The 25,838-nt window shown below is 42.4% G+C and overlaps 2 protein-coding genes across 5 annotated transcripts in view; both read right to left on the reverse strand.

The window, feature by feature from the left end:
- Positions 1 to 305: 305 nt before the first annotated feature.
- On the reverse strand, positions 306 to 2,950 carry LOC135548236 (cyclin-dependent kinase 2-associated protein 1). Of its 2 annotated transcripts, none has more exons than XM_064977613.1 (4): positions 2,723 to 2,950; positions 1,357 to 1,460; positions 1,089 to 1,215; positions 306 to 921 (listed from the first exon to the last, which is right to left on the reverse strand). In XM_064977613.1, the coding sequence occupies exons 1-4, from the start codon at positions 2,754 to 2,756 to the stop codon at positions 854 to 856; spliced, it is 333 nt and encodes a 110-aa protein (XP_064833685.1). In that variant the 5' UTR covers positions 2,757 to 2,950; the 3' UTR covers positions 306 to 853. The 2 variants fall into 2 exon arrangements, with proteins under 2 accessions (XP_064833685.1, XP_064833684.1); XM_064977612.1 differs by lacking the exon at positions 2,723 to 2,950 and adding an exon at positions 2,023 to 2,193.
- Positions 2,951 to 3,158: 208 nt separating this feature from the next.
- The window catches only part of LOC135548237 (protein strawberry notch homolog 1-like), a 32,917-nt gene continuing 10,237 nt past the window's right edge, over positions 3,159 to 25,838 (reverse strand). For all 3 annotated transcript variants that reach the window (XM_064977616.1, XM_064977614.1, XM_064977615.1), the window contains exons 9-32: positions 20,033 to 20,166; positions 19,838 to 19,928; positions 19,488 to 19,649; positions 19,160 to 19,295; positions 15,912 to 16,017; positions 15,423 to 15,576; positions 15,130 to 15,312; positions 14,787 to 14,884; positions 11,375 to 11,520; positions 10,879 to 11,082; positions 10,621 to 10,797; positions 10,250 to 10,419; positions 9,921 to 10,052; positions 9,554 to 9,689; positions 8,999 to 9,111; positions 8,834 to 8,905; positions 7,776 to 7,875; positions 7,270 to 7,344; positions 7,040 to 7,186; positions 6,758 to 6,852; positions 6,549 to 6,635; positions 6,167 to 6,381; positions 5,817 to 6,010; positions 3,159 to 5,564 (exon numbers count right to left, since the gene is read on the reverse strand). In XM_064977616.1, the coding sequence (XP_064833688.1) occupies positions 5,401 to 5,564; positions 5,817 to 6,010; positions 6,167 to 6,381; positions 6,549 to 6,635; positions 6,758 to 6,852; positions 7,040 to 7,186; positions 7,270 to 7,344; positions 7,776 to 7,875; positions 8,834 to 8,905; positions 8,999 to 9,111; positions 9,554 to 9,689; positions 9,921 to 10,052; positions 10,250 to 10,419; positions 10,621 to 10,797; positions 10,879 to 11,082; positions 11,375 to 11,520; positions 14,787 to 14,884; positions 15,130 to 15,312; positions 15,423 to 15,576; positions 15,912 to 16,017; positions 19,160 to 19,295; positions 19,488 to 19,649; positions 19,838 to 19,928; positions 20,033 to 20,166 (3,291 nt within the window). In that variant the 3' untranslated portion in view covers positions 3,159 to 5,400. The remainder of the gene's footprint in view (positions 5,565 to 5,816; positions 6,011 to 6,166; positions 6,382 to 6,548; positions 6,636 to 6,757; positions 6,853 to 7,039; positions 7,187 to 7,269; positions 7,345 to 7,775; positions 7,876 to 8,833; positions 8,906 to 8,998; positions 9,112 to 9,553; positions 9,690 to 9,920; positions 10,053 to 10,249; positions 10,420 to 10,620; positions 10,798 to 10,878; positions 11,083 to 11,374; positions 11,521 to 14,786; positions 14,885 to 15,129; positions 15,313 to 15,422; positions 15,577 to 15,911; positions 16,018 to 19,159; positions 19,296 to 19,487; positions 19,650 to 19,837; positions 19,929 to 20,032; positions 20,167 to 25,838) is intronic.

The raw sequence follows: 25,838 nt of genomic DNA on the forward strand, positions 1-25,838 counted from the left end.
ATTGCTGTTCACCACTGGTCAATTAGTTCAATCAGTGCTTATTGCCTAAATCTTGCTGGTTTATGCAACAATCCAAGGAATTAATCACTGTAGATGAGCCTAAATCAGTGGTCCTGCTTGCTATTTTCCAGATATGTCCATCCTACAGTGTATTCCCTCTATTCAACCAAGACAAGTTTTGACTTATCAATGACTGCCACCTTCTAATCTATTCAAGTTGGGTGATATATCTGTATTTTCCTCCTAAGGAGCAAGGTTATAGGAGACCACTAGGGTTGTTTTCACACATTTTCAAAACAATTACATTTGTATTGAAAATACATTTTATTACACAAGTAATAAATACATACAAAGATGCAAGTAACAGCATTTTCATTATTGATCCCAAAAAAGAACCTCAACATGAATGAACCAATGTATTTGGCACATTTCTGTCCTTCACTTGGTCAACCATTAAGGGTCTGGAATTCAGACCAACATCTACCAAAAAGTGTTCCTCTCCTAGTCTAATCCGGTACAAGTCATGCAATGTCTACAATTAACTGAAGGCCATGATGGACCCATACATTTGCATGCAAAAATTACTATTAATTTTAAATATGAAGTCAGGAAACTGTGACCCCAAAACGAGGCATGAAGAAAAACCAAATCCGTTGAATTCTGAATTCTATTCTAGTGTCCCCTTTCCCTCCTTTTCTCAAATCTTAACCTTTCAGAAACATTTTCTTGACCTTTTTAACCATCCCTTATTTTGTTTCCCATTCCTCTTTTTAGAGGATGTGCCATGCAGTGGTCTTTGACATGGTGAGTGAGAGTATTGGTTCTTCTACAGGAGAGGGTAGTGCTTCTGTAGCTAGGACCTGGCATTTCTCTCAGTCTCTGCCAAGCACTCCCGCACCAGTCCCCTGGCATGGATGATACCTTTGGGGAAAAGTAGGTTACACCAAAATGAACAACAGTCATTCACCGACTGAATGACAACTCTCTAACCGAGTTAGTAGGTAGAGGACTAATGTGTAGTCTAGATAATGCTGTTTGTGTTACCACACAATAGAGGTATTGTATTATTACAGAAGTTTCCACATTACCTCGTTTTATTCTCTCCATGGCACTCTTGCTGCCGGCGTAGGTGGGCCGGATCTCCTTCCCTAGCTCCTCGATGATGGCCAGCAGCTCTGAATACTTACTCTGGGGTACCTGGCTGCTGCTGGATCCCTGACCACACAGGGACAGGAGAGGAATAAGTCACTTTACCAAAGGAGACACCTACGATGTAACTACGCATTTGTTTTAAAATGTCAGTTTTATTTCCTGCATTGTAGAATTAGAAGAAGCAATTTGGGTGTATGCCTGAACCTGTGTGAAGCCCAAGGAGGGTGGCGCGTAAACATCGTTCACCAGCGGCCTGTAGGACTGCAACGTGGCCAAGTTGGCTGCTGACGGAGACGGAATGTTTCCAACTGTTGGGGACAAATACAAACAAATCTAGGGTCAAATATGACATTACCGTTCACCAAATAGTACAAATTCTACATATTGCATGTTCACATAGCCAACAATGACCACAGTTGTAGTGCGCATGTTTTTTTTATGCAATAAGCCTTGTTAAACACTAGATGTCCTCGAAGGTTCATAAAGGAATATCCCTGGCAGATCAATCAACAGCTCCGCAAGAGACTATCATGGAGGAAGCGGAACAGGGCTGACTAAAGAAGCCAAAGTGATACATTTTTGTCACAACGTAACGACACCCTCCAGGATGGCATGGGACACAGAACGACAGAGATTATTTTTCGGAACATATGGAATTTCCCACCTCTGCCGTTATAGCCAATGAAGACGAGGATGTGGTTTTTTACATTAGTAATAATGGCGGATATGAATTAGCCTAGCTCCCAGGATCTGACCCTATATAGAACTGGACAAAAACTACAGACACGGTCTTTCTCCAGGTAACGTTATTCTCCAAAAGACCGAATTTAACGGATGGATGGTTGAGTTTAACCGATATTGTTCCCTTACCCTGGTTCCCAGAAGTTCCTGGAATGTGCTGGTGGACATTGGGTTTGTAAGACATTCCCAGAGACATTGTAAATTAAAGAAATAAAATGACCCGAAAATCAAATTCAGTGAAGCGTCTGTCTCTCACTTTTTGTTTACAGCAACGGCACCCGGCAAATATGGCCGTCACTTTATATTGACACCCACAATGCATTCTATCACCACAATAGACAATCCCGGATAATCTGACCGAAAATGCGTCCAACGCGATTTACACAACTTTCAGTACATTTGAAAAGCAAAAATACTTTTAGGTTTATTTAAATTACATATTTTGTAACTAATTCACGTTGGATTTATTTTATTGAAAATATTTTTAAAATTGTCCGGCTGCACAGAACACATCTCTAGACCACATAGAACTAACGTTTTAGTAGAATTTCAAGCCTAATGGACTAAGAAAATATTTCATTTTGATTCGTCTTAATTATATAACAAAACAATAAAAGTAAAAAATAAATAATATAATTAGCCTATACAAGCTCCTCTAACGTGTGATACTAGAGCGTGGGGTAAACTCTACCGACCTTTCCAGTTACACGGTTGGTCAGATGGTAGCGACTCGTGCAACAGTATTGCTTTTGTTCGTAACACTTTGTAGTAGACCACCATAGCACAGCCAAAAAAACAACAACATAAAACTAAGTCAATTTAAGATTACCTGTCTTTGTCTGGGGATTTGGAGACGCATCCATTGTTGCCTCGAATTGGCCACACTTTCCCCTCCTAGAAATTAACTCTTACCTAAATATTAAGCATAAAGATCAAACAAAATCTTATCTACTACAAACACACGTGCACTGGAGGCCCCTCTTCTGAAGATTCTCCCGTATTCTCTCAAAGCTGTGATTGGGCCCGTGCTGATACGATGTAACCCCTCCAATTTGTGGTATAGGACCCGGTCATTCTCTTGACCATTGGTGGACAGGCAGCGGCCACGTTCTATTGCCCAATCATAGCTTTCAGCGTCATTACCCCATGGAAATTGTGGGATGGGATTGACCCCCAAGTGATGGCCGAAAAACCACAAAGTAGAGGGGACCTGTTATGAGTGGTGATGATTAAGGAGTACAGCACATCATAAAATACGTGGACAATTAAGTATACAGATTTTTTTTTAATAGGATTGAGGAAAATGCCATTGAGGAATGATATAAAAACAGATAGTTTTCTAACTTTATCCTTGGTATTTATTAGTCATTAAGAGGTAGAAATCTTGCACTCAGTTAAAATGATTTAATACAGATTTGTTGTAGAACATGTCAGTAGTGCAACTCGTGCAAAAATGAAATTACACCATCCTTCAAGTGTTAACGGCTATTTAAGCAAAAAACTGTTCTTATGTCCAAACAACACTATACACAATTGGTATAGCAAAGTAGCATCCTAAACTCAGGCTTTTTACATCACTTCATTTAAAAAAAATATTTTTAGAAAGTCTTCTGCCCCTGTACATCCTGTCTCAAGTGACAAAACAGATAAAAAGTACCAGAGATCAAGCAGCAATGTTGCTGACTGGTAGACTCGAGGTTAGATTCCAGTTCAGAATCAGTGAGGGAACAAGTGCCCAATCCCAAGAATCCTGAGTCACACGACAAACTCATTCCACGGAGGGTTGAGTGTCTGCGTGTTTACTCCTCCCTTGTACTTGATTAATTAAGGTCACTAATAAGTAAGAAACTCCCCTCTCCTGGTTGTCTAAGTCTTAATTAAAAGGAAAAACCAGCAGACACTACAAGGACCTCCATGGAATGAGTTTGAAACACCTGTTTTAGATATCCATGAAGTGCCTAGGACAGTAGTATCAAACTCATTCCATGAAGTACCTAGGGCAGTAGTGTCAAACTCATTCCATGAAGTACCTTGGGCAGTAGTGTCAAACTCATTCCATGAAGTACCTAGGGCAGTAGTGTCAAACTCATTCCATGAAGTACCTAGGGCAGTAGTGTCAAACTCATTCCATGAAGTACCTAGGGCAGTAGTGTCAAACTCATTCCATGGAGGGCCTAGGGCAGTAGTGTCAAACTCATTCCATGGAGGGCCTAGGGCAGTAATGTCTGCTGGTTTTTCCTTTAATTAAGACAGACAACCAGGTAAGGGAGTGTACTTACTAATTAGTGACCTTAATTAATCAATCAAGTACAAGGGAGAGAAAACACGCAGACACTCGGCCCTCTGTGCAAAGAGTTTGACATATGACCTAAAGGATAAAATAGATACCAGTGAATATGCTAATTGATACCACCTTTGCCTCCGAGGTGCAAGCTTTACCACAGATCCAATCCTTTCAGATTTACACACACCTCCATGAGGTAAAAGGGATCCGTTTTGAATTCAACAACAAACTATCTTGAATACTAGCTTTTAATGTAGTGTTATTAGAGAGCTTGTATTGACAAACAAGATCTGTCGGTTCACGTGCAGTTTTATAATAACACTCCAGGAGTGTATCTGCTGTAGTTTGATAGTACAAGATATCGAATCTGATGCCACATATCAAACAACCCATTCTGAACATCTTTTGAATGCAGAGGAATAAATACAGGAAAATGAAGTTATTTTAAACCATGCACAATCACAATTCTTGATAGTCAAGCTGTAAACAATTCTGTAGGTAGAAAGGATACACCAATGTTTGATAGAAACAAGGATTGTTTCAGAAATTGCACCCTACTCTCGATGGTGAACAAAAGTAGTGCACTACCTATGGAATAGGGTGCCATTTTAAATGTAGTTATGGTGAGAGTTGTCGTCATCATGCCTGAGACTTGAGTCGTGATAGAGTAAAATCTAAAATGAAGAAAGCAAGCAGTTGGTGTGTGGTCATGCATCTCAGGTAGACATTTTGTAAAACACCTGTTTAAAAAAATTTAAAAAATCACTGTGTAGTTTAACGAACACCTGAGCACTGTCCAGTCACCTGTTGAAAACAAAAACCTGGGTGACATCCCCCATCCTTCAGTAGAGAAGGCACACCCCATCGCTTACATAGAGCTGAGGGGAGGGAGAGGGGTGCAACAGGAAAAACAGTCTCTGGCATTTTTAATAATGCCACTTCTCCATGCGTCCTCTACTCTTCCCCCCCTTCATCACCGCAGCCTCTTCTAAATCTTCAGCTCTGAATCTCAGAAGAATATTATTCATCAAGCCAACTCCTCTGGGTGTCAAAAGGGAGACTGTCTCCTCTTTGGACATAAACCCTGAAATCTTAACTTTGCCACTGTGGTTTAGCTTCAGGGAAAACCACAACTCAGCACCTTAGGAGGAACGGAGAGGGAGGAGAAGAGGTGGTGGGTAGTGTCACGGTAGAGATTCAGATGGAAATGTTGTCGAAGCCCATCAGGTCAGACTGGGTGGTGAACCCATGTTATGCATGTGGCTGAGGCTTTGAGGGTGCAGCTGCTGCCACTTCTGCTGCTGTTGAACGGCCAGTTGCTGAGACTGGTCAGACGACGACAGGATGTTGGTCAGAGGAGAGACGCAGTTAATTGGAATGATCAGGCCTGGACACAAGAGAGAGAGAGAGATGGGAAATAACCACGTTAGAACAAAGGAAAATAATGCACTTCTCTAGCTACCTCGTAGTCCAACCTCATTTCAACATCTGTTAATTTACAGTTCACTTGTTGGGGAGGAGAGGGACCAGCTTCTACTTATGTACAATACTCCTCTGGTAAAATACATTACAGGTTGTGACTAAAAATATATATTTTTCGTAAACTGCTTCTGCCCAAAGACTTCCAGCATCAACTTACCCACAATCCTCTGCCCGTCCTCCGTCCTGAGACGGACGATCTGCATCTTGATGTTGGTTCCGCTGACGGAGGCCAGGACTCCCTCCACCTTGGTCCACACACTGAGCACAGATCCACACAGCACATAGTACGTCCTGCAGCGCAGACCCACCTCACACTGCAGACCCACCGACACCTTCTTACAGTTACCACGCCTGGAGGGAGGAGAGGGGGTTAATAAACACGATTCAAACTTTTTTCTGACTAGTTCATTAAACTATACAGGTAAAGAGTAAAACCTGCTAGTGAACTTGACAACTCTGCCAAAACCACCACTACAACTTTACAGTCATATGAGAAACAACACCTACCAGTAAGCATGAGAGCAGATCTCAGCTGAAGACTGGTACTGGTCCATCCAGTGCTGCTTGGCATCATCTGACAGCACCTTTTTACACTTCTTCTTGATGTCAGCGTAGGCCTCCAGTTTCAGCTGTTTGCCTGTGTTGGGTCTGTAGACCAGGAACAGCCTCTTCTTACTGTTCACCTCCTTCACCAAGATAGCAGTCTTCTTGTTGTTCCTTATCTGGGGGATCAGCAAAATATTTATAGAGTTAGTAAAACAAAACTAAATATAGGGAAATGTTATGGCAATCAAAACTATGAAAATCAGAATGTTATCATATTTGGTGCTAATATGTAGTGTTTGCCAAACTCTGTAGAGAAGGAAACATCTGGTTGGTCTTTTAGTACCTGTACATAGAAGCCATCATCGGGTCCACTCTGCTCAGCCCAGGCATGGGTAGCATCCTCCCAGGACATGCCTCTCTCCACACTCACCTGACACACACAAACAGTATTTACAAAATGGAAAATGGCTACCGGTCCGTTGTAGCAAGAGAGTTCCTTGTTAAACCAGTTTCTATTCCTGTCTAGTGAGGAAAAACAACAGTCGGCTGTACCGTGTAGAGCTCCACATGTCCGGAGGTGGAGTAGCCTGGAGTCAGGAACTTTTTGGCTTCCATCTTCTTCACCTTCTCATCCCCAGAACCTAGGTCTAGAAAGAGACCGAGATAAACAATACTAATCAGATCCACATAGCAGCCATTTTGTCCAGACCCAGTCTGAAATCTTGGGTAGTTTAATACTGTAGGTGTCATTTAGAGTATAGTCCCTCATTCACAGTAGTTGACATTAGTCTCCTTTAACAGAAGAAGTTTAAGGCTATTCCTCTCCCGTCTTACCCAGAATGCCCATGTCGTAGCGTCCATTCTTCTTGGCATTCTGTATGACGGCTGCCAGCGTGTCAGAAAAGTACTGGAACAGAGCGTTCTGCTCCTGCACCGCCATCCCCAGGATACGGTTCAGGAACTTCCCTATGTTGTTGTAGTCTGGGAAGAAGAGGGGAAAGAACCGTACAGTCTAATACTTTTTAATGTAATCTGACAAGGCTTAAAGTCAGAGCCAGTCTCACCTTTGTCCAGAGACAGGATCCCTGATCTGCCCTCCACATGGATCAGACCCACTCCGATCAACCCATGAAGGATTTCTGCCAGGGAATAGGATGAAGACAGAACCACATTTTTTAAGTTTAACTAGGCAAGTAAGTTAATAACATTCGTAGTTGCAATGACGGCCTACCCCGGAAGACGCTGGGCCAATTGTGCACCGCCCTATGGGACTCCCTATCACAGCCGGTTGTGATACAGCCTGGATTCGAACCAGGGTGTCTGTAGTGACGCCTTTAGCACTGAGATGCTGTGCCTTAGACCGCTGACCACCCAGGAGCCCACAGATGGAAGTAAGACAACAGCCATGCACCAGAAATAGATTCACTCAGCTTGTGGACTTAGCCAGTCATGTGAATTCTAGACATGAAAGAATCCCCAGTATTAAGCAGGAGAATGGAATTTCCCTTGGCTCAAAATAGGGACATAAATCCTACAACCGAGTCCCAAAATCTGTCCACACGAGACATACCTTTGTAGAAATCCCCTTCGAAGTTCGATGGAGGATTCACTAACGGAAAGTCCAGGTTAACGATGGACTTCATCACAATCTCCAGAGCATTTCTGCCATACTGTGGATTGGAGAAGAAAGGAGGTTACAACTACAACTACAGGAAACCACACACACATACAAATTATATTTAGTGGTAACTACCGTTCAAATGTTTGGGGTCACTTAGAGGTGACGCTGGGATGCTGGCCTTCGAGGCAGAGTTGCGAGAAGAAAAAGCCATATCTCAGACTGGCCAATAAAATAAAATAAAATTAAGATGGGCAAAAGAACACAGACACTGGACAGAGGAACTCTGCCTAGAAGGCCAGCATCCCAGAGTCACCTCTTCACTGTTGACATTGACACTGGTGTTTTGTGTGTACTATTTAATGAAGCTGCCAGTTGAGGACTTGAGGCATCTGTTTCTCTAACTAAACACTAATGTACTTGTCCTCTTGCTCAGTTGTGCACCGGGGCCTCCCACTCCTTTATATTCAGCTTAGAGCCAGTTTGCGCTGTTCTATGAATGGAGTAGTACACAGCGTTATATGAGAGCTTCAGTTTCTTGGCAATTTCTCACATGGAATAGCCTTAATTTCTCAGAACAAGAATAGACTGACAAGTTTCAGAAGAAAGTTAATTGTTTCTGGCCATTTTGAGCCAGTAATCAAACCCACAAATGCTGATGTTCCAGATACTCAATTAGTCTAAAGAAGGCCAGTTTTATTGCTTCATTAATCAGAACAACAGCTTTCAGCTGTGCTAACATAATTGCAAAAGGGTTTTCTAATGGATCAATTAGACTTTTAAAATGCTAAACTTGGATTAGCTAACATAACGTGCCATTGGAACGCAGGAGTGATGGTTGCCGATAATGGGCCTCTGTAGATATTCAATAAAATAAAATATCAGCAGTTTTCATCTACAATAGTCATTGATAACATTTACACTATTTCTGATCAATTTGCTCTTCTTTCAAAAACAAGGACAATTCTAAGTGACACCAAACTTTTGAATGGTAGTGTATATCTGCTTACTTTGTTGTCGAAGTTGAACCTGCTGAGATCTCTAGTCTCTGTCGCTCTTCTGTCTCCATGGGTGAGGGCACCCTGTGGAACACACATATCACATGTAGCATCAGTGGCTCAAACACGTTTTCCACTGCTCAGCTCAATTGAACCACTGACAGGACAGGTTTTTACCAGGCTCTCCAGTCTCTTGGCCACAATGGAGGCAAACCTCTGTTCCCCAGCCAGCTCAGATATGAGGAACACATACTCAGGAGCAGTCACCTGGTTAGACCTATGGGTCCTCCCTGAGAGAGAAACATTGGCAACATTAAGCAGAACACACATTTAATTAGTCTAAATACCTCACACCTGCTGTTCCCATTGTATAAGAGTGGAAAAAGCCAGAGGAGACACGCCAGCTAAATTAACTACCATGAGCCACATTATCAAGACAAGTAAACACCAAAAGACTAGAGTGAAAATAAAGTTAGACTTAATTTCTATAGCATTTTCACTTGGTGAAACGTCAAAGGTTTTGTATAATATCTGCTAGTGGTTTTGAAAGAAGTGCCCACAAGCCAAAATTGGTCACAATTGTGTACTAAGTCATCCATTTCTTATGACGTGACAGATTGCAATTTGTACAATATATGCGAAACGGCTTAAGATCCCGGACTGCATCTTTAAGTCTCAGTGCTTGAGACTGTATGGGAGTAATGAAACCACAGCCAGAAAGACTTAACTGACCAAACTGCTGTATGGCTCTGTCTGCACTCCAGGGCAGCTCCAGGGTCATGTGGACCCTCCTCCTCTGGTTCTTTACTCGCCGGTCAGCCTGCAAGGAGATGCCCGAGCTGGCCGCTTCCGAGATGATGGCTATGTTCTGGAGAGGGAGAAGAACAAGCTTAGGAATGGTTTTGTGCCATCGTTTGTGACTACTCTAGTCAACTGATTCTATAGATATGTGACTCAAACAAGCAGACTGCCCCCCACTGCCTTGCACACAACCTACATTTCTCAAGTCAATGTGCTTGTACCCCTCGCCTAAATCAGAAACATGGGGTAATACTGTTCCATTCTCTCCTCCTATTTCTCTCTTCCCATCCTCCCGTACCTTCTCTCCGTCCATGAACCTCTGTTTCTCTGTGAGGTTGAGGATCTCCACAGGAACATCCAGCTCAGACCGAGACTCGTAGGAGATGCTGCCATCGTCGTTACTGACCACCCGGCCTTTACGCCCAGTCATCTGGAACACAGAGAGGATGTGAGAACAAATAAAGAATCTAAAATATGATAAGATAGTCAAGAGGGCCATCTCTTTCTTAAAAAATGTACACATTTGCAGTTAACAATGAGTGGACTTTAAGCTTCTTTTAATAATGTATATTTTGTCCAGATCCTGGGCCACTGTTCTTTGTATCCATATTTAATTGAACCCATTACCTCAGCCACGTTGTCAGGTCCTCCCAGCTCATCTATGAGTTCATCCAGAGTGTTGGGAGGTAGATCCTGAGCCAGCTTATCTAGTTGGTCCAACAGATCTCTCTTCATCTGCTGAGCATCTTCAACAGCATCCTGACTGGTCATACAGCTGTCATCTACCTCTACCTTGGCTGATGGATGGATAAGAGGGGTAAGAAAGAGGGAGTAAAAAATACAAAAAAATGTTGAATGTTCATCGTCATCTACTCATTCTGGCTGGTTATACAATCCTAACTCAGACTGTAGAGAATACATTGATGGCAATGGGAGATTTGCACAGAAGTCCGACTCCACGCTCACTTACGGAAAGTGTGTTATTGCTACTCACTTACCTATGGCAGGTGTGCTGGAGGTCTTGACTGGGGGGGTGGTGAAAGCAGGCCTGATGGAGCCCAGACCAGAAGCTAACAAGGCACTGTGGATAGAGTCTGGGTCAATGCTCTTCTTCTTCTTCTTTTTCTTCTCCTTGCATTTCTTCACCCCTTTCCTCTTTCCAGACAGCCAGGGGTCTGGGAGATGGGAAAAATTATGAGACTTAGGTAGGTGGTTAGCTCATAATCAATCTTAAATCATCAAACTCCCTCACTCACCATCCTCCTCATCCTCGCTGGAATCATCCTTGAAGGGATTGAAGTCGTCTTCGTCATCTTCTCCCGAGCTGACCGACTTGAAGCTGTCGTCACTCTCCGCATCGTCCTTATGAGACTCTTCTGATTTGCTGTCATCAGAGCTGTTCCCCGACAGACCACCTGATTTTCTCTTCCTCTTCTCTGCCGCCTTCTTTATGTTGGCACCTGCAGGGAAGGAGAGAGAGGGAACATTAACATTGGTAAACATAGCCAAAACACTACATTAGTGTTGGGAGATAGAGGTCTTTTTTAAAGAGTTCTCGTGTGAAACAGTAAGCCAGAACATTACATAAAACACCTACGATGAGTCACAGGTTCACACAAAAAGAACATTGGAAATGCATGAAGAGATCTCTTGTTGCTAAAGTAACCAACTGAAGAATACCGAGATCAAACTCTTCACTGTCTCATTACAGACCCAATGACTGTCCTTTCCTGGCTAACTGCCCTGGAGTACCTTTCCTCTTCTTTCCCCTCTGCTCTGCTGCAGCCTCGCTGGGGAAGGGGGTCTTCATGGCCGGCAGGTCAATGCCCAGCAGGCTGAACAGCTTTTCTCTGTCTGGAGCTGGGAAGTGCTTCTCTACCAGGGACTGGAGCACACCTCTGAGAGGGAAAGGGCAAGAGAGCAAACACCTTGTTATAGATGCTACTAGCATACACCTGGCATTACAGCTGCTCAATAGATTCCAAGTTGTTTCCCCAATATGTTCCCTCGCTGATGTTCCCTTGAGGAAGGAACTTAACTACTCATTGGGTGCTGCACTGTGGCTGCCCTCTGCTCCAGCCTAATATATGCCCTTTTGCAGATGCTTTTACACAAAGCGACTTAGTCATGCGCGTATACATTTTACGTATGGGCAGTCCCGGGCATCAAACCCACTACCATAGCAAGCGCTATGCTCTACTAACTGAGCTACAGGGGACCAGCCAATCTCCAACCTAATGTGTATGTCAGGGTTTCTGTTAGCCGGTAATAGACAATTTTTGTCCATACATTTTTTTTGAAAAGCCGATAAATAAAGTTGTCCGGGAAAAGGAAAAAAAATCCCATGGCAAAATAATGCTTTTTAGTCTATTTATTGCTTTAAATACATTTGACCGGTCATGCTTATCGGTCGATGGGTTAATTTGCATAATTTAGTGGAATTAAATTGGAGTGGGTATATTCCTTATGCATCTTATTTAATCACATTTTGTATCGCAATTATCACACGCTCACAGTATACAGTTAGAGCCTTTGAGAGGAAAATCTGTCAGACAGCACTTTTTATTTCTCAACTGGTAATTGAAGTGTGCTTCCCATGCAAATGCATAGGCAATGGAAGGCAGGCTTCATCAGCACGTCACACACCACTTTGCAATGTGCTGGAGGCAGTATGCATTTGTTTTTTTCACCTTTATTTTACCAGGTAGGCTAGTTAAGAACAAGTTCTCATTTGCAACTGCGATCTGGCCAAGATAAAGCACAGCAGTGTGAACAGACAACACAGAGTTACACATGGAATAAACAATTACCAAGTCAATAACACAGTAGAAAAAAAAAGAGTCTATATACAAAAGGCATGAGGAGGTAGGCGAATAATTACAATTTTCCAGATTAACACTGGAGTGATAAATGTTCAGATGGTCATGTACAGGTAGAGATATTAGTGTGCAAAAAAGCAGAAATGTAAATAAATATAAACAGTATGGCGATGAGGTAGGTAAAATTGGGTGGGCTATTTACCGATAGACTATGTACAGCTGCAGCAATCGGTTAGCTGCTCAGATAGCAGATGTTTGAAGTTGGTGAGGGAGATAAAAGTCTCCAACTTCAGGGATTTTTGCAATTCGTTCCAGTCACAGGCAGCAGAGAACTGAAAACAGAACTACTTAATTGTTTGAAACCTGAACATTTTACAACATTATGAGGCATGTTTTACCTTGCTTCAAAGTAGCCTAGGTAAAATACCACCATGTCTGTGGAGGAAGTTATTTTATGAAGACATTCCATATGCCATGGAAGCCAGTAGCCTACTGCCTTGTGCACATTGCTCTGGTAATAATTAAAAAAGAAAAATAGTTTATCAACATTTTAAACTAAATGTTCTGATCTGTCACATCAGATTCATTGCTTTTTCAACATTGTTATGTATCCTAGGCCAGCTGGTTGGATGAATTTGGGATCTACCGTCCAACAACTGTCCCCGAGTCTGTTTGGACTATTTCCTTCTCAACAGTCTGACCAATAGAATGGGTACACGTTTCTACTATGTGGGATGGTAGATTGACATAGCCTTATGGACACGTCACCTATGAGCATAAGGGAAACATTCCCTATTGAATTGAATTATATTGCCAATATTACTTAGCCTCCTCCGGTCTATAGAGAAATACATAAAATCATTCATTAGGCCACTAAAGCATGATTTGGCCACACAAGATCATTAGCGTTGTCTAGCCTTAAAAAAGAAACAAGTTTTAAATCTCATTACAAACAGTCGGAAGGAAAAGCAGTGCACACAAATACCAAATAGATGATTGTGACTGTCAGTGAAAAGTAGAGGCCCAGCCAGGCATATCGAAATATTTTAAAATTCAATCGTGGGACAACAGCTTGGAAAGCAAATGGCTATTACTGTAAAGAAAGACTAACGTCTTATCAAAATTCTCTACTTAAATGGAGTGAACAACAGCAGGCCTATAGACTTATCTTATTGACACCAGCAGAGCAAATCGGCCATGTCCCCGGTGAGTGCGCACTCTACATATTCACTCCATCATTGTTGGGTCAGTTCCACTTTAAAGTTAGTTTTTGGACAATAATTTCTTCCTCCAGTTTAGACGGATGTCATTCTATTTGTGTCTCCCCTTCTCATAGGCCTATTATACATACAAGGTGGTTTTATTGATCTGTTAGTCAGTGTCAGCAGAGTAGGCTACCCCGTCGTTTGGGATATATAAAAAATAACAATCTGGTAATGTCTCCATGTGTTTTTTTCCCATGAAAATAAAATGTTTGATATAGCCTATAGCCCAGGCCTCTACGATACACACATTCAGCCATGCATTGAATGGTCTTTTTGCAAACAATGATTGAGTTACAGTGCATTCGGAAAGTATTCAGACCTCGACTTTTTACAGAAAAATTGATTAAATAGTCCCCCCCCCATCAATCTACATACAATACGTAGGGGAAAAATTTTAAAAATCCTGACATTTATAAAAACCCATTATGCGGTATTGTGTGTAGATTGAGGAGTACATTTGTTTTATTTAACCCATTTCAGAATAAGGCTGTAACATAAAATGTGGAAAAAGTCAAGAGGTATGAATACTTTCCGAATGCATTGTAGATTACTACATTATGACTATTCAATCTACTCATCACATTACGAATAGTAGGCTTTTTTACATGTAAATGCGATGATGCATGGAATGCATTATTATAAAGGTGCATTGTTATGGCGAAAATGTGCATCCCCAAACTTGAAACCTGCGTGCCGCCTATGTATAGGATAGTGACTTTGCTGTTGGTTACTGGTCTTGACTGAGGAAAAGGAAATGTGGACAGTAATTCTAACATCTTCAAAGTGCACAGTAAGGTCACAAGTCATTGCATCCTTTACTTGCACGTTCTGTTAAGATGAATTACCATAATCTAAATGTAATTACCATCATCCTGAGCACCGTGGGTAGACGCCCTAATCAGGTTAAACACTCAATGCATATGGGTCCAGTACATTTCTCAAATGTCCGGTGCCACATTTTCCTAACAGAAACCCTGGTTTGTGTGTATGCGTGTTTGTATATCAGTGGTTGGATTCAAGCAGAAGACGTGTCCATCACGTATGGACTAATCAAGTATATAAGTCTGGGTGAAAAATTACTTGGCGGTGGAGACAAAGTCGTTGAGCTCTCCTCCTCCTTCCTCCAGGGCCTCCAGTGTTCTGGCCTCTCCTGTCGACTGGAGACCAATCACAACACACTGCAGAGAGCGAGAAAGACAGGACTCGAGTCGCACACAGTCTGACGGTAAACAGCAAAATGTCTGGGAGACCACCAGTCACCTCTCCTCAAACCAACCAAAGGAACTAAAATACACCAGAACCAATATGCAGTAATATGACACGAAGGTGTCAGTATTACTGATCTCTAAAATCTGAAGTCAGAAAATGTAAGATTCCTGGAATAACAATCTCATCTTTCTACCTTCTGAAACCTCCCACCCACCTTCCCGTTTTTGACCTCCTCCCTGGCGAGCTGCACCACCCTGCGGACCTTGGACGCAATGCAGAGGTACTTGAAGAACCTCTGGTGGGCCGACCAGAACTGACCCCACATGGACTTCTTCATCCGCTGCTCTGCATCCATCAGGTTAGCAGCCGCCTGGAACTTCTCCCGCGCAGCCACCCACTGAAACATGGAGAGGACGGGGTTAAAACAACAGTTTCCATTTCAAGCCTACTGAAAAGAGCCCAGGGAAAACTTATGTTTAGGTTTGGGATTAGGTCAAGGTTCCTTACCAGGTGTACAGACTTGTTGTACATCTTGATGTAGTGGGTTGTCAAAGGAACCTGCTCAATCTTGAACGTGACACCCGTGAAGCTCAGCTGCCTGGCGATGTACATCCCCCTCAGCTTCATATCCATGGCAACTATCTCCATAGCACCCACACCTCTGAGGACAAGGCAATAGAAGGGAGGATTTAAAAACATTTTGAATAGGTATTTAGTTAAGGAGAAATGTAATTTGTGATATACTAGATATCAATAGGTATAGAGAAGGTGAGGTGTAACAAGACTTTTGCAAGAGAAGTTGTCCTACCAACAGACTTATTGGCATATTCGTGTTTTGTAACAGTTCTAATGGGTTGAAGACGTTCTGCCTATACAGATTCCATCTGCCAAAAGTCATAACTTTAAGGTGGCTTGCTGCATCCATTTTGTGGCTGTTTTTTAAAAGACACATACTCTGCACCACTACGACGAGTTACTAGTTTCTGTCTCGCTCACCGGCGCTCCACAGCCTGAATGAAGTTGCTAAACTCTCTGAAGGGGGTCCCCTCCCCCCATATGCCCAGCCGGCTCATGTAGGCCATGTTACGGGGCTCAGACGCACCTGGACACGGACACACACATACATACAGTTAGATGGAGAACACTTCCATTCATTTAAGACAATATTATTCCTGCACGATATACAGCACCTATCAAAAGTTTAGACAAACCTACTCATTCAAGGGTTTTCCTTATTTTTACTATATTGTAAAATAATAGTGAAGATATCAAAACTATGAAATAACACATATGGAATTATGTAGTAACCAAAAAAAGTGTTACACAAAACGATTATTCAAAGTAGCCACCCTTTGCCCTGACAGCTTTGCACACTCTTGGCATTCGCTCAACCGGCTTCATGACGTAGACACCTGGAATGCATTTCATTTAACAGGTGTGCCTTGTTAAAAGCTCATTTGTGGAATTTCTTTCCTTCTTAATGCGTTTGAGTCAATCAGTTGTGTTGTGACAAGGTAGAGGTGGTATACATAAGATAGCCCTATAAAGTCCATATTATGGCAAGAACAGCTCAAATAAGCAAAGAGAAACAGTCAATTACTTTAAGACGAAGGTCAGTCAATCCAGAAAATGTTAAGAACTTTGAAAGTTCAAGTGCAGTCGCAAAAACCACCAAGCGTGATGAAGAAACTGTCACAGGAAAGGAGGACCCAGCGTTACCTCTGCTGCAGGGATAAGTTCAGTAGAGTTAACTGCACCTCAGATTGCAGCCCAAATAAATGCTTCACAGAGTTCAATTAACAAACATCTCAACATGGTCGAATTTCTGCAAAGAAACAACCACTAAAGGACACCAATAAGAGACTTGCTTTGGCCAAGAAACACAAGCAATGGATATTAGAGACTGGTGGAAATCTGTCCTTTGGTCTGATGAGTCCAAATTTGAGATTCTTGGTTCCAACCTCCATGTCTTTGTGAGACGCAGAGTAGGCGAACGGATGATCTCCGCATGTGGAGTTCCCATCGTGAAGCATGGTGGTGGTGTGATGGTGCTTTGCTGGGGACACCGATTTATTTTGAATTCATGGCACACTGAACCAGCATGGCTACCACCTCATTCTGCAGCGATACGCCATTTCATCTGATTTGCGCTTAGTGGGACTGTCATTTGTTTTTCAACAGGACAATGACCCACCTCCAGGCTGTGTAAGGACTATTTGACCAAGAAGGAAAGTGATGGAGTGCTGCATCAGATGACCTGGCCTCCACAATCACCTGACCTCAACCCAATTGAGATGTTTTTGGATGGGTTGGACTGCAGAGTGAAGGAAAAGCAGCCAACAAGTGCTCATATGTGGGAACTCCATCAAGACTGTTGGAAAAGTATTCCAGGTGAAGCTGGTTGAGAGTATGCCAAACGTGTGCAAAGCTGTCAAGGCAAAGGGTGGCTACCTTGAAGAATCTCAAATATATTTTGATTTGTTTAATACTTTTTTGGTTACTACATGATTACATATGTTTGATTTCATAGTTTTGATGTCTAGTTATGGCGTAAAGTTTTGAGAATGACAAATATTAATTTCCACAAAGTTTGCTGCTTCAGTGTCTTTAGTTATTTTTGTCAGATGTTACTATGGAATACTGAAGTATAATTACAAGCTTTTCATTAACTGTCAAAGGCTTTTATTGACAATTACATGAAGTTTATGTAGAGTCAATATTTGCAGTGCTGACCCTTCGTTTTCAAGACCTCTGCAATCTGCCCTGGCATGCTGTCAATTAACTTCTGTACCACATCCTGACTGATGGCAGCCCATTCTTGTATAATCAATGCTTGGAGTTTGTCAGAATTTGTGGGTTTTTGTTTGTCCACCCACCTCTTGAGGATTGACCACAAGTTCTCAATGGGATTAAGGTCTGGGGAGTTTCCTGGCCATGGACTCAAAATATTGATGTTTTGTTCCCAGAGCCACTTAGTTATCACTTTTGCCTTATGGCAAGGTGCTCCATCATGCTGGAAACGGCACTGTTCGTCACCAAACTGTTCCTGGATGGTTGGGAGAAGTTGCTCTCAGAGGATGTTTTGGTACCATTCTTTATTCATGGCTGTGTTCATAGGCAAAATTGTGAGTGAGCCCTCTCCCTTGGCTGAGAAGCAACCCCACACATGGTCTCAGGATGCTTTACTGTTGGCATGACACAGGACTGATGGTAGCGCTCACCTTGTCTTCTCCGGACAAGCTTTTTTCCTGATGTCCCAAACAATCGGAAAGGGGATTCATCAGAGAAAATGACTTTACCCCAGTCGTCAGCAGTCCAATCCCTGTACCTTTTGCAGAATATCAGTCTGTCCCTGATGTTTTTCCTGGAGATAAGTGGCTTCTTTGCTGCCCTTCTTGACACCAGGCCATCCTCCAAAAGTCTTCGCCTTACTGTGCATGCAGATGCACTCACCTGCCTGCTGCCATTCCTGAGCAAGCTCTGTACTGGTGGTGCCCCGATCCCGCAGCTGAATCAACTTTAGGAGACAGTCCTGGCGCTTGCTGGACTTTCTTGGGCGCCCTGAAGCCTTCTTCACAACAATTGAACCGCTCTCCTTGAAGTTCTTGATGATCTGATAAATGGTTGATTTAGGTGCAATCTTACTAGCAGCAATATCGTTGCCTGTGAAGCCCTTTTTTTGCAAAGCAATGAAGACGGCACGTGTTTCCTTGCAGGTAACCATGATTGACAGAGGAAGAACAATTATTCCAAGCACCACCCTCCTTTTGAAGCTTCCAGTCTGTTATTCAAACTCAATCAGCATGACAGAGTGATCTCCAGCCTTGTCCTCGTCAACACTCACACCTGTGTTAACGAGAGTGTCAGTGACATGATGTCAGCTGGTCCTTTTGTGGCAGGGCTGAAATGCAGTGGAAATGTTTTGGGGGGATTCAGTTCATTTGCATGGCAAAGAGGGACTTTGCAATTAATTGCAATTCATCTGATCACTCTTCATAACATTCTGGAGTATATGCAAATTGCTATCATGCAAACTGAGGCAGCAGACTGTGAAAATTAATATTTGTGTCATTCTCAAAACTTTTGGCCACGACTGTACACTATTATTCTACAATGTAGAAAATAGTCAAAATAAAAAGCCTTGAATAAGACGGTGTCCCCAAACTGTTGACTGGTATTGTAATATTGACTCCGCTCAACACTGAAAGTGTGACAACATCAGAAGCCTGTGCTTAGTGACGTACCAGTGGCGCTAGCGTACACCACCCGCGCTTTGGGCAGTTTGTTTTGCAGCTCCAGGACGGCCAGTCCAGTCTTGGTGGGTTTGGACGAGCCGATGGGACAGACATTTTTTGCTTTGTGACACTCGTCATACACAATCTGAACGGGCTTGGGTTAAGGAAACTAAACAATTGACATTTCTAACTACCGGTTACTACTACTTCTAAGGGCAGTTACATAGACCCAGATGACATACTCTCAATATAATTTGGACAAATTGTATCAAAAGGGCAATTAAGTTTTTTTTTTTTTTTTTTACAGTAGTCTGGTGGTCAGCCAACGAAAAGATACAACTCCCTCGAAGACCTGTCCACACCAGTGGAGCAGCTGTTTGAAGCGGGTCTTGTACTTCCCTCCAGACTGGCTCTCTCCTATCAGAGAGGAGTACGTAGCGAAGATCACCCCCTTCTTCACACTGCCGTTGTGTTTGGACGAGATCTTACCATACTTAAACTGGGAAACAGACAAAATAGGACATGTTTTTGAGTGAAGGAGAACGATACCCTTTTATGCATGTTAACATGTCTTTTTGTCAGGCAAATATGAAAAGGATATCCAGTGTAAAGGAACCTCCTCAATTTTTTACCACGTAAGAAACATGCATGGTGATGTACATCTGCACCCACTGGACAACCTCTTACCTTGTTGAGGGAATAGACTGGAATGTTCTTGGCTCCTATGTCTTTCAGATCTCTCTCTGCATCATACTTCAGGTCATTAGAAACACTGAACCTGTGAAGGAGATGGAATAGCTTTTGTGAAATGGGAAAGTGTGTGTGTGCCATCACCCCCCTTAATTGGCAGGACGTATCATGTAATCCTAGTTGTGGTGTTACCAGAGTGATCTCTTTCTGCCCAGGAGGTAGTTCTCGTAGATTATCCCAGCAATGGTCCGGCCCTTCCCCACTCCGGCCCCGTCTCCTATCAGATAGGACGCTCGGTCGCCGTTAGGGAGGAATGTTTCATGTTGCTATGGAGACAAGAAACATTTCAGTACGTTCAGTTAATTCCCAGTACAAGGTATGCGAATACTCATCTACACTGGTACATGAAGTAGTGCCAAGCTGTGGTAGGGTCTATATCTGGCCAGGCGAGCATGCAGTAGTGCCAAGCTGTGGTAGGGTTTATGCCGGGCAAGGCGAGCATGCAGTAGTGCCAAGCTGTGGTAGGGTTTATGTCGGGCCAGGCGAGCATGCAGTAGTGCCAAGCTGTGGTAGGGTTTATATCGGGCCAGGCGAGCATGCAGTAGTGCCAAGCTGTGGTAGGGTTTATGTCGGGCCAGGCGAGCATGCAGTAGTGCCAAGCTGTGGTAGGGTTTATGTCGGGCCAGGCGAGCATGCAGTAGTGCCAAGCTGTGGTAGGGTTTATATCGGGCCGGGCGAGCATGAAATAACGCCAAGCTGAAGTAGGGTCTATATTCAGACCTGCCAACCCTGTCCAACTTTTTAGAGTACCAGAAACGCGTGACAAATTGGAGTTCTTTCCCCCAGCACTCTCGTTTGAGAGTCTGATTGCAATTATAGAATTGTACCAAATCAAATCTATAAAAAAGGTTGGAATACTTTTTCTTGACAGCATTCCATTTACACACATGGTTAAAGTCACTAACATCTAATTAGAAAGAACACAAAGGTCCTTAATTCTTGGAGATTTTATTTTATTAAACAAATAATAACAAGTTATTTGTTTAGGTACAAAAGTCTTATCTACGATAAAAAATATAATTTAACTCTGATATGATAACAAATGTTTGAAGTAGAGGTCGACCGATTAATCGGAATGTCCGATTAATTAGGGCCGATTTCAAGTTTTCATAATCGGAAAATCTGTATTTTTGGACACCCATTTGGCCGATTGTTTTCTTTAACACACCTTTATTTAACTAGGCAAGTCAGTTAAGAACACGTTCTTATTGTCAATGACGGCCTAGGAACAGTGGGTTAACTGCCTTGTTCAGGGGCAGAACGACAGATTTTTACCTTGTCAGCTCGGGGATTCAATCTTGCAACCTTACAGTTATCTAGTCCAATGCTCTAACCACCTGCCTCTCATTGCACTCCACGAGGAGCCTGCCTGTTATGCGAATGCAGTAAGAGGCCAAGGTAAGTTGCTAGCTAGCATTAAACTTCTCATAAAAAATAATCAATAGTTAACTACACATGGTTGATGATATTACTAGTTTATCTGGCGTGTCCTGCGTTGCATATAATCGATGCGGTGCGTATTCGCAAAAAAGGACTGTTGTTGCTCCAACGTGTTCCTAAAAATAAACATAAATGCCTTTCTTAAAATCAATACACAAGTATATATTTTTAAACCTGCATATTTAGTTAATTGCCTGCTAACATGACTCGTTGCGAACTGTGTGACCTGGCTCGTTGCGAACTGTGTGAAGACTATTTCTTCCTAACAAAGACAGCCAACTTCGCCAAACGGGGGATGATTTAACAAAAGCGCATTTGCGAAAAAAGCACCAATCGTTTCACGACTGTACCTAACCATAAACAACAATGGCTTTCTTAAAATCAATAAAATAGAAATATACAGTGCCTTGCGAAAGTATTCGGCCCCCTTGAACTTTGCGACCTTTTGTCACATTTCATCATATTTTCTTCCAGAATGGTCCTGTATTTGGCTCCATCCATCTTCCCATCAATTTTAACCATCTTCCCTGTCCCTGCTGAAGAAAAGCAGGCCCAAACCATGATGCTGCCACCACCATGTTTGACAGTGGGGATGGTGTGTTCATTGTGATGAGCTGTGTTGCTTTTACGCCAAACATAACGTTTTGCATTGTTGCCAAAAAGTTCAATTTTGGTTTCATCTGACCAGAGCACCTTCTTCCACATGTTTGGTGTGTCTCCCAGGTGGCTTGTGGCAAACAATAAACAACACTTTTTATGGATATCTTTAAGAAATGGCTTTCTTCTTGCCACTATTCCATAAAGGCCAGATTTGTGCAATATACGACTGATTGTTGTCCTATGGACAGAGTCTCCCACTTCAGCTGTAGATCTCTGCAGTTCATCCAGAGTGATCATGGGCCTCTTGGCTGCATCTCTGATCAGTCTTCTCCTTGTATGAGCTGAAAGTTTAGAGGGACGGCCAGGTCTTGGTAGATTTGCAGTGGTCTGATACTCCTTCCATTTCAATATTAATCGCTTGCACAGTGCTTCTTGGGATGTTTAAAGCTTGGGAAATCTTTTTGTATCCAAATCCGGCTTTAAACTTCTTCACAACAGTATCTCGGACCTGCCTGGTGTGTTCCTTGTTCTTCATGATGCTCTCTGCGCTTTTAACGGACCTCTGAGACTATCACAGTGCAGGGTCATTTATACGGAGACTTGATTACACACAGGTGGATTGTATTTATCATCATTAGTCATTTAGGTCAACATTGGATCATTCAGAGATCCTCACTGAACTTCTGGAGAGAGTTTGCTGCACTGAAAGTAAGGGGGCTGAATAATTTTGCACGCCCAATTTTTCAGTTTTTGATTTGTTAAAAAAGTTTGAAATATCCAATAAATGTCGTTCCACTTCATAATTGTGTCCCACTTGTTGTTGATTCTTCACAAAAAAATACAGTTTTATATCTTTATGTTTGAAGCCTGAAATGTGGCAAAAGGTCGCAAAGTTCAAGGGGGCCGAATACTTTCGCAAGGCACTGTATATATTTTTAAACCTGCATATTTAGCTAAAAGAAATCCAGGTTAGCAGGCAATATTAACCAGGTGAAATTGTGTCACTTCTCTTGCGTTCATTGCATGCAGAGTCAGTGTATATGCAACAGTTTGGGCCGCTTAATTTGCCAAAATTTTACGTAATTATGACATAACATTGACGGTTGTGCAATGTAACCGGAATATTTAGACTTATGGATGCCACCCGTTAGATAAAATACGGAACGGTTCTGTATTTCACTGAACGATAGTTTCCGGATTCGACCATATTAATGACCTACGGCTAGTATTTCTGTGTGTTATGTTATAATTAAGTCTATGATTTGATATAGCAGTCTCACTGAGTGGTGGTAGGCAGCAGCAGGCTTGTAAGCATTCATTCAAACAGCACTTTTGTGCGTTTTGCCAGCAGCTTGTCGCTGTGCTTCAAGCATTGAGCTGTTTATGACATCAAGCCTATCAACTCCCGAGATTAGGCTGGTGTAACCAATGTGAAATGGCTAGCTAGTTAGCGGGGTGCGCACTAATAGCGTTTCAAACGTCACTCGCTCTGAGACTTGGATGTAGTTGTTCCCCTTGCTCGGCAAGGGCCGTGGCTTTTGTGGAGCGATGGGTAACGATGCTTCGAGGGTGGCTGTTGTCGATGTGTTCCTGGTTTGAGCGAGGAGAAAGCTATACTTTTACACTGGCAATACTAAAGTGCTAATAAGAACATCCAATAGTCAAAAGGTATATGAAATACAAATCGTATAGAGAGAAATAATCCTATAATAACTACAACCTAAAACTTCTTACCTGGAAATATTGAAGACTCATGTTAAAAGGAACCACCAACATGCTCTCATGTTCTGAGCAAGGAACTGAAACGTTAGCTTTTTTACATGGCACATATTGCACTTTTACTTTTGTCCAACACTTTGTTTTTGCATTATTTAAACCAAATTGAACGTTTCATTATTTACTTGAGGCTACATTTATTTTATGTATTATATTAAGTTAAAGTGTTGTAGATACCAGCTTCAAAATCTTCCTGACATCAGTGTCCTACAGGATCTGTAGGTCACGCAGAGAAGCCTTTCTCTTGCTACTCGTCGAGATAGTAAAAGATGGTTACGAGAAAGTCTTCAGTATTAACACTGAGCTGCCTCGACAACTTCTCTGCAGCTATGTGTATCAAATGGCAGGCACAACCAACCAAGTACTAATTTTCATTTCGGGTCTTCAGAAATGCTGCCACCTCTTTTCCCAGACCTTGCATGACAACAGCATTATCTGCTGCAAAACTCACAATTGGACCACGGAATGTTCTTCTTCATTTCAGTGTCAATTATGTCAAATACAGCTCTTCCTGTAGACTCTCTCGATTCACATAGCTTAAGCAATAACACTACTACCATGCTGATATTTGCACTGAAGAACCGTAATACAATCGGATACATTTTGACCTCCATATCAGTACTGCCATCGGTAGCCAGGCTGAAAGGACACCTCTTCATCGCTTCTGTGATTCCTTGCTCATCATCAAGGGCCAGTGTTTTGATTATGTATGCAGTCTTCGTCCTGGCACAGCCATACTGCATTGCGATGTCACTGTCGGGAAACATCTTTTGAAAAAGTGGCCCTGCATGGTCTGCCACAGCCGATGGCAGGTTGTGTTCAACAATATACACTACCGTTCAAAAGTTTGGGGTCACTTAAACAAGGACATTTCTTCCATGAAAACATACATGAAATGAGTTGCAAAATGAATAGGAAATATAGTCAAGTCGTTGATAAGGTTATAAATAATTATTATTATTTGAAATAAGTGTCCTTCAAACTTTGCCTTCATCAAAAAAAAATCCATTTGCAGCAATTACAGCCCTTTGGCATTCTAGTATTCAATTTGTTAAGGTCATCTGAAGAGATTTCACCCATACTTCCTGAAGCACCTCCCACAAGTTGGATTGATGGGCACTTCTTATGTACCATACGGTCAAGCTGCTCCCACAACAGCTCAAAAGGGTTGAGATCCGGTTACTGTGCAAGCCACTCCTCTGTCCAGTGTGTTATTTTGTCCATCTTAAATATTTTTATTGGTTTGTCTGAGATATGGCTTTTTCTTGGCAACTCTGTCTAGAAGGCCAGCATCCCGGAGGCACCTCTTCACTGTTGATGTTCAGACTGGTGTTTTGCGAGTACTATTTAATGAGGCTGCCAGTTGAGGACTTGTGAGGCGTCCATTTCTCAAACTAGACACTAATGTACTTGTCCTCTTTCTTATTTTATTTTACCTTTAATTAACCAGGCAAGTCAGTTAAGAACAAATTCTTATTTTCAATGACGGCCTGGGAACAGTGGGTTAACTGCCTGTTCAGGGGCAGAACGACAGATTTGTGACTTGTCAGCTTGGGGGTTTGAACTTGCAACCTTCCGGTTACTAGTCCAACGCTCTAACCACTAGGCTACACTGCCGCACCTCTTGCTCAGTTGTGCACCAGGGCCTCCCACTCCTCTTTCTATTCTGGTTAGACAGTTTGCGCTGTTCTGTGAAGGGAGTAGTACACAGCATTGTACAAGATCTTCAGTTTCTTGGCAATTTTTCACATGGAATAGCCTTAATTTCTCAGAACAAGAATAGACTGATGAGTTTCAGAAGAAAACATTTACATTTACATTTAAGTCATTTAGCAGACGCTCTTATCCAGAGCGACTTACAAGTTAATTTTTACCTTTTTTTTTTTTTTTTAACCAGGTAAGTCAGTTAAGAACACATTCTTATTTTTCAATGACGGCCTGGGAACAGTGGGTTAACTGCCTGTTCAGGGGCAGAACGACAGATTTGTACCTTGTCGGCTCGGGGGTTTGAACTCACAACCTTCCGGTTACTAGTCCAACGCTCTAACCACTAGGCTACCCTGCCGTCTTTGTTTCTGGCCATTTTGAGCCAGTAATCAAACCCACAAATGCTAATGCTCCA

Source organism: Oncorhynchus masou, chromosome 11, assembly GCF_036934945.1.
Source record: "Oncorhynchus masou masou isolate Uvic2021 chromosome 11, UVic_Omas_1.1, whole genome shotgun sequence".
NCBI lineage: Eukaryota > Metazoa > Chordata > Actinopteri > Salmoniformes > Salmonidae > Oncorhynchus > Oncorhynchus masou.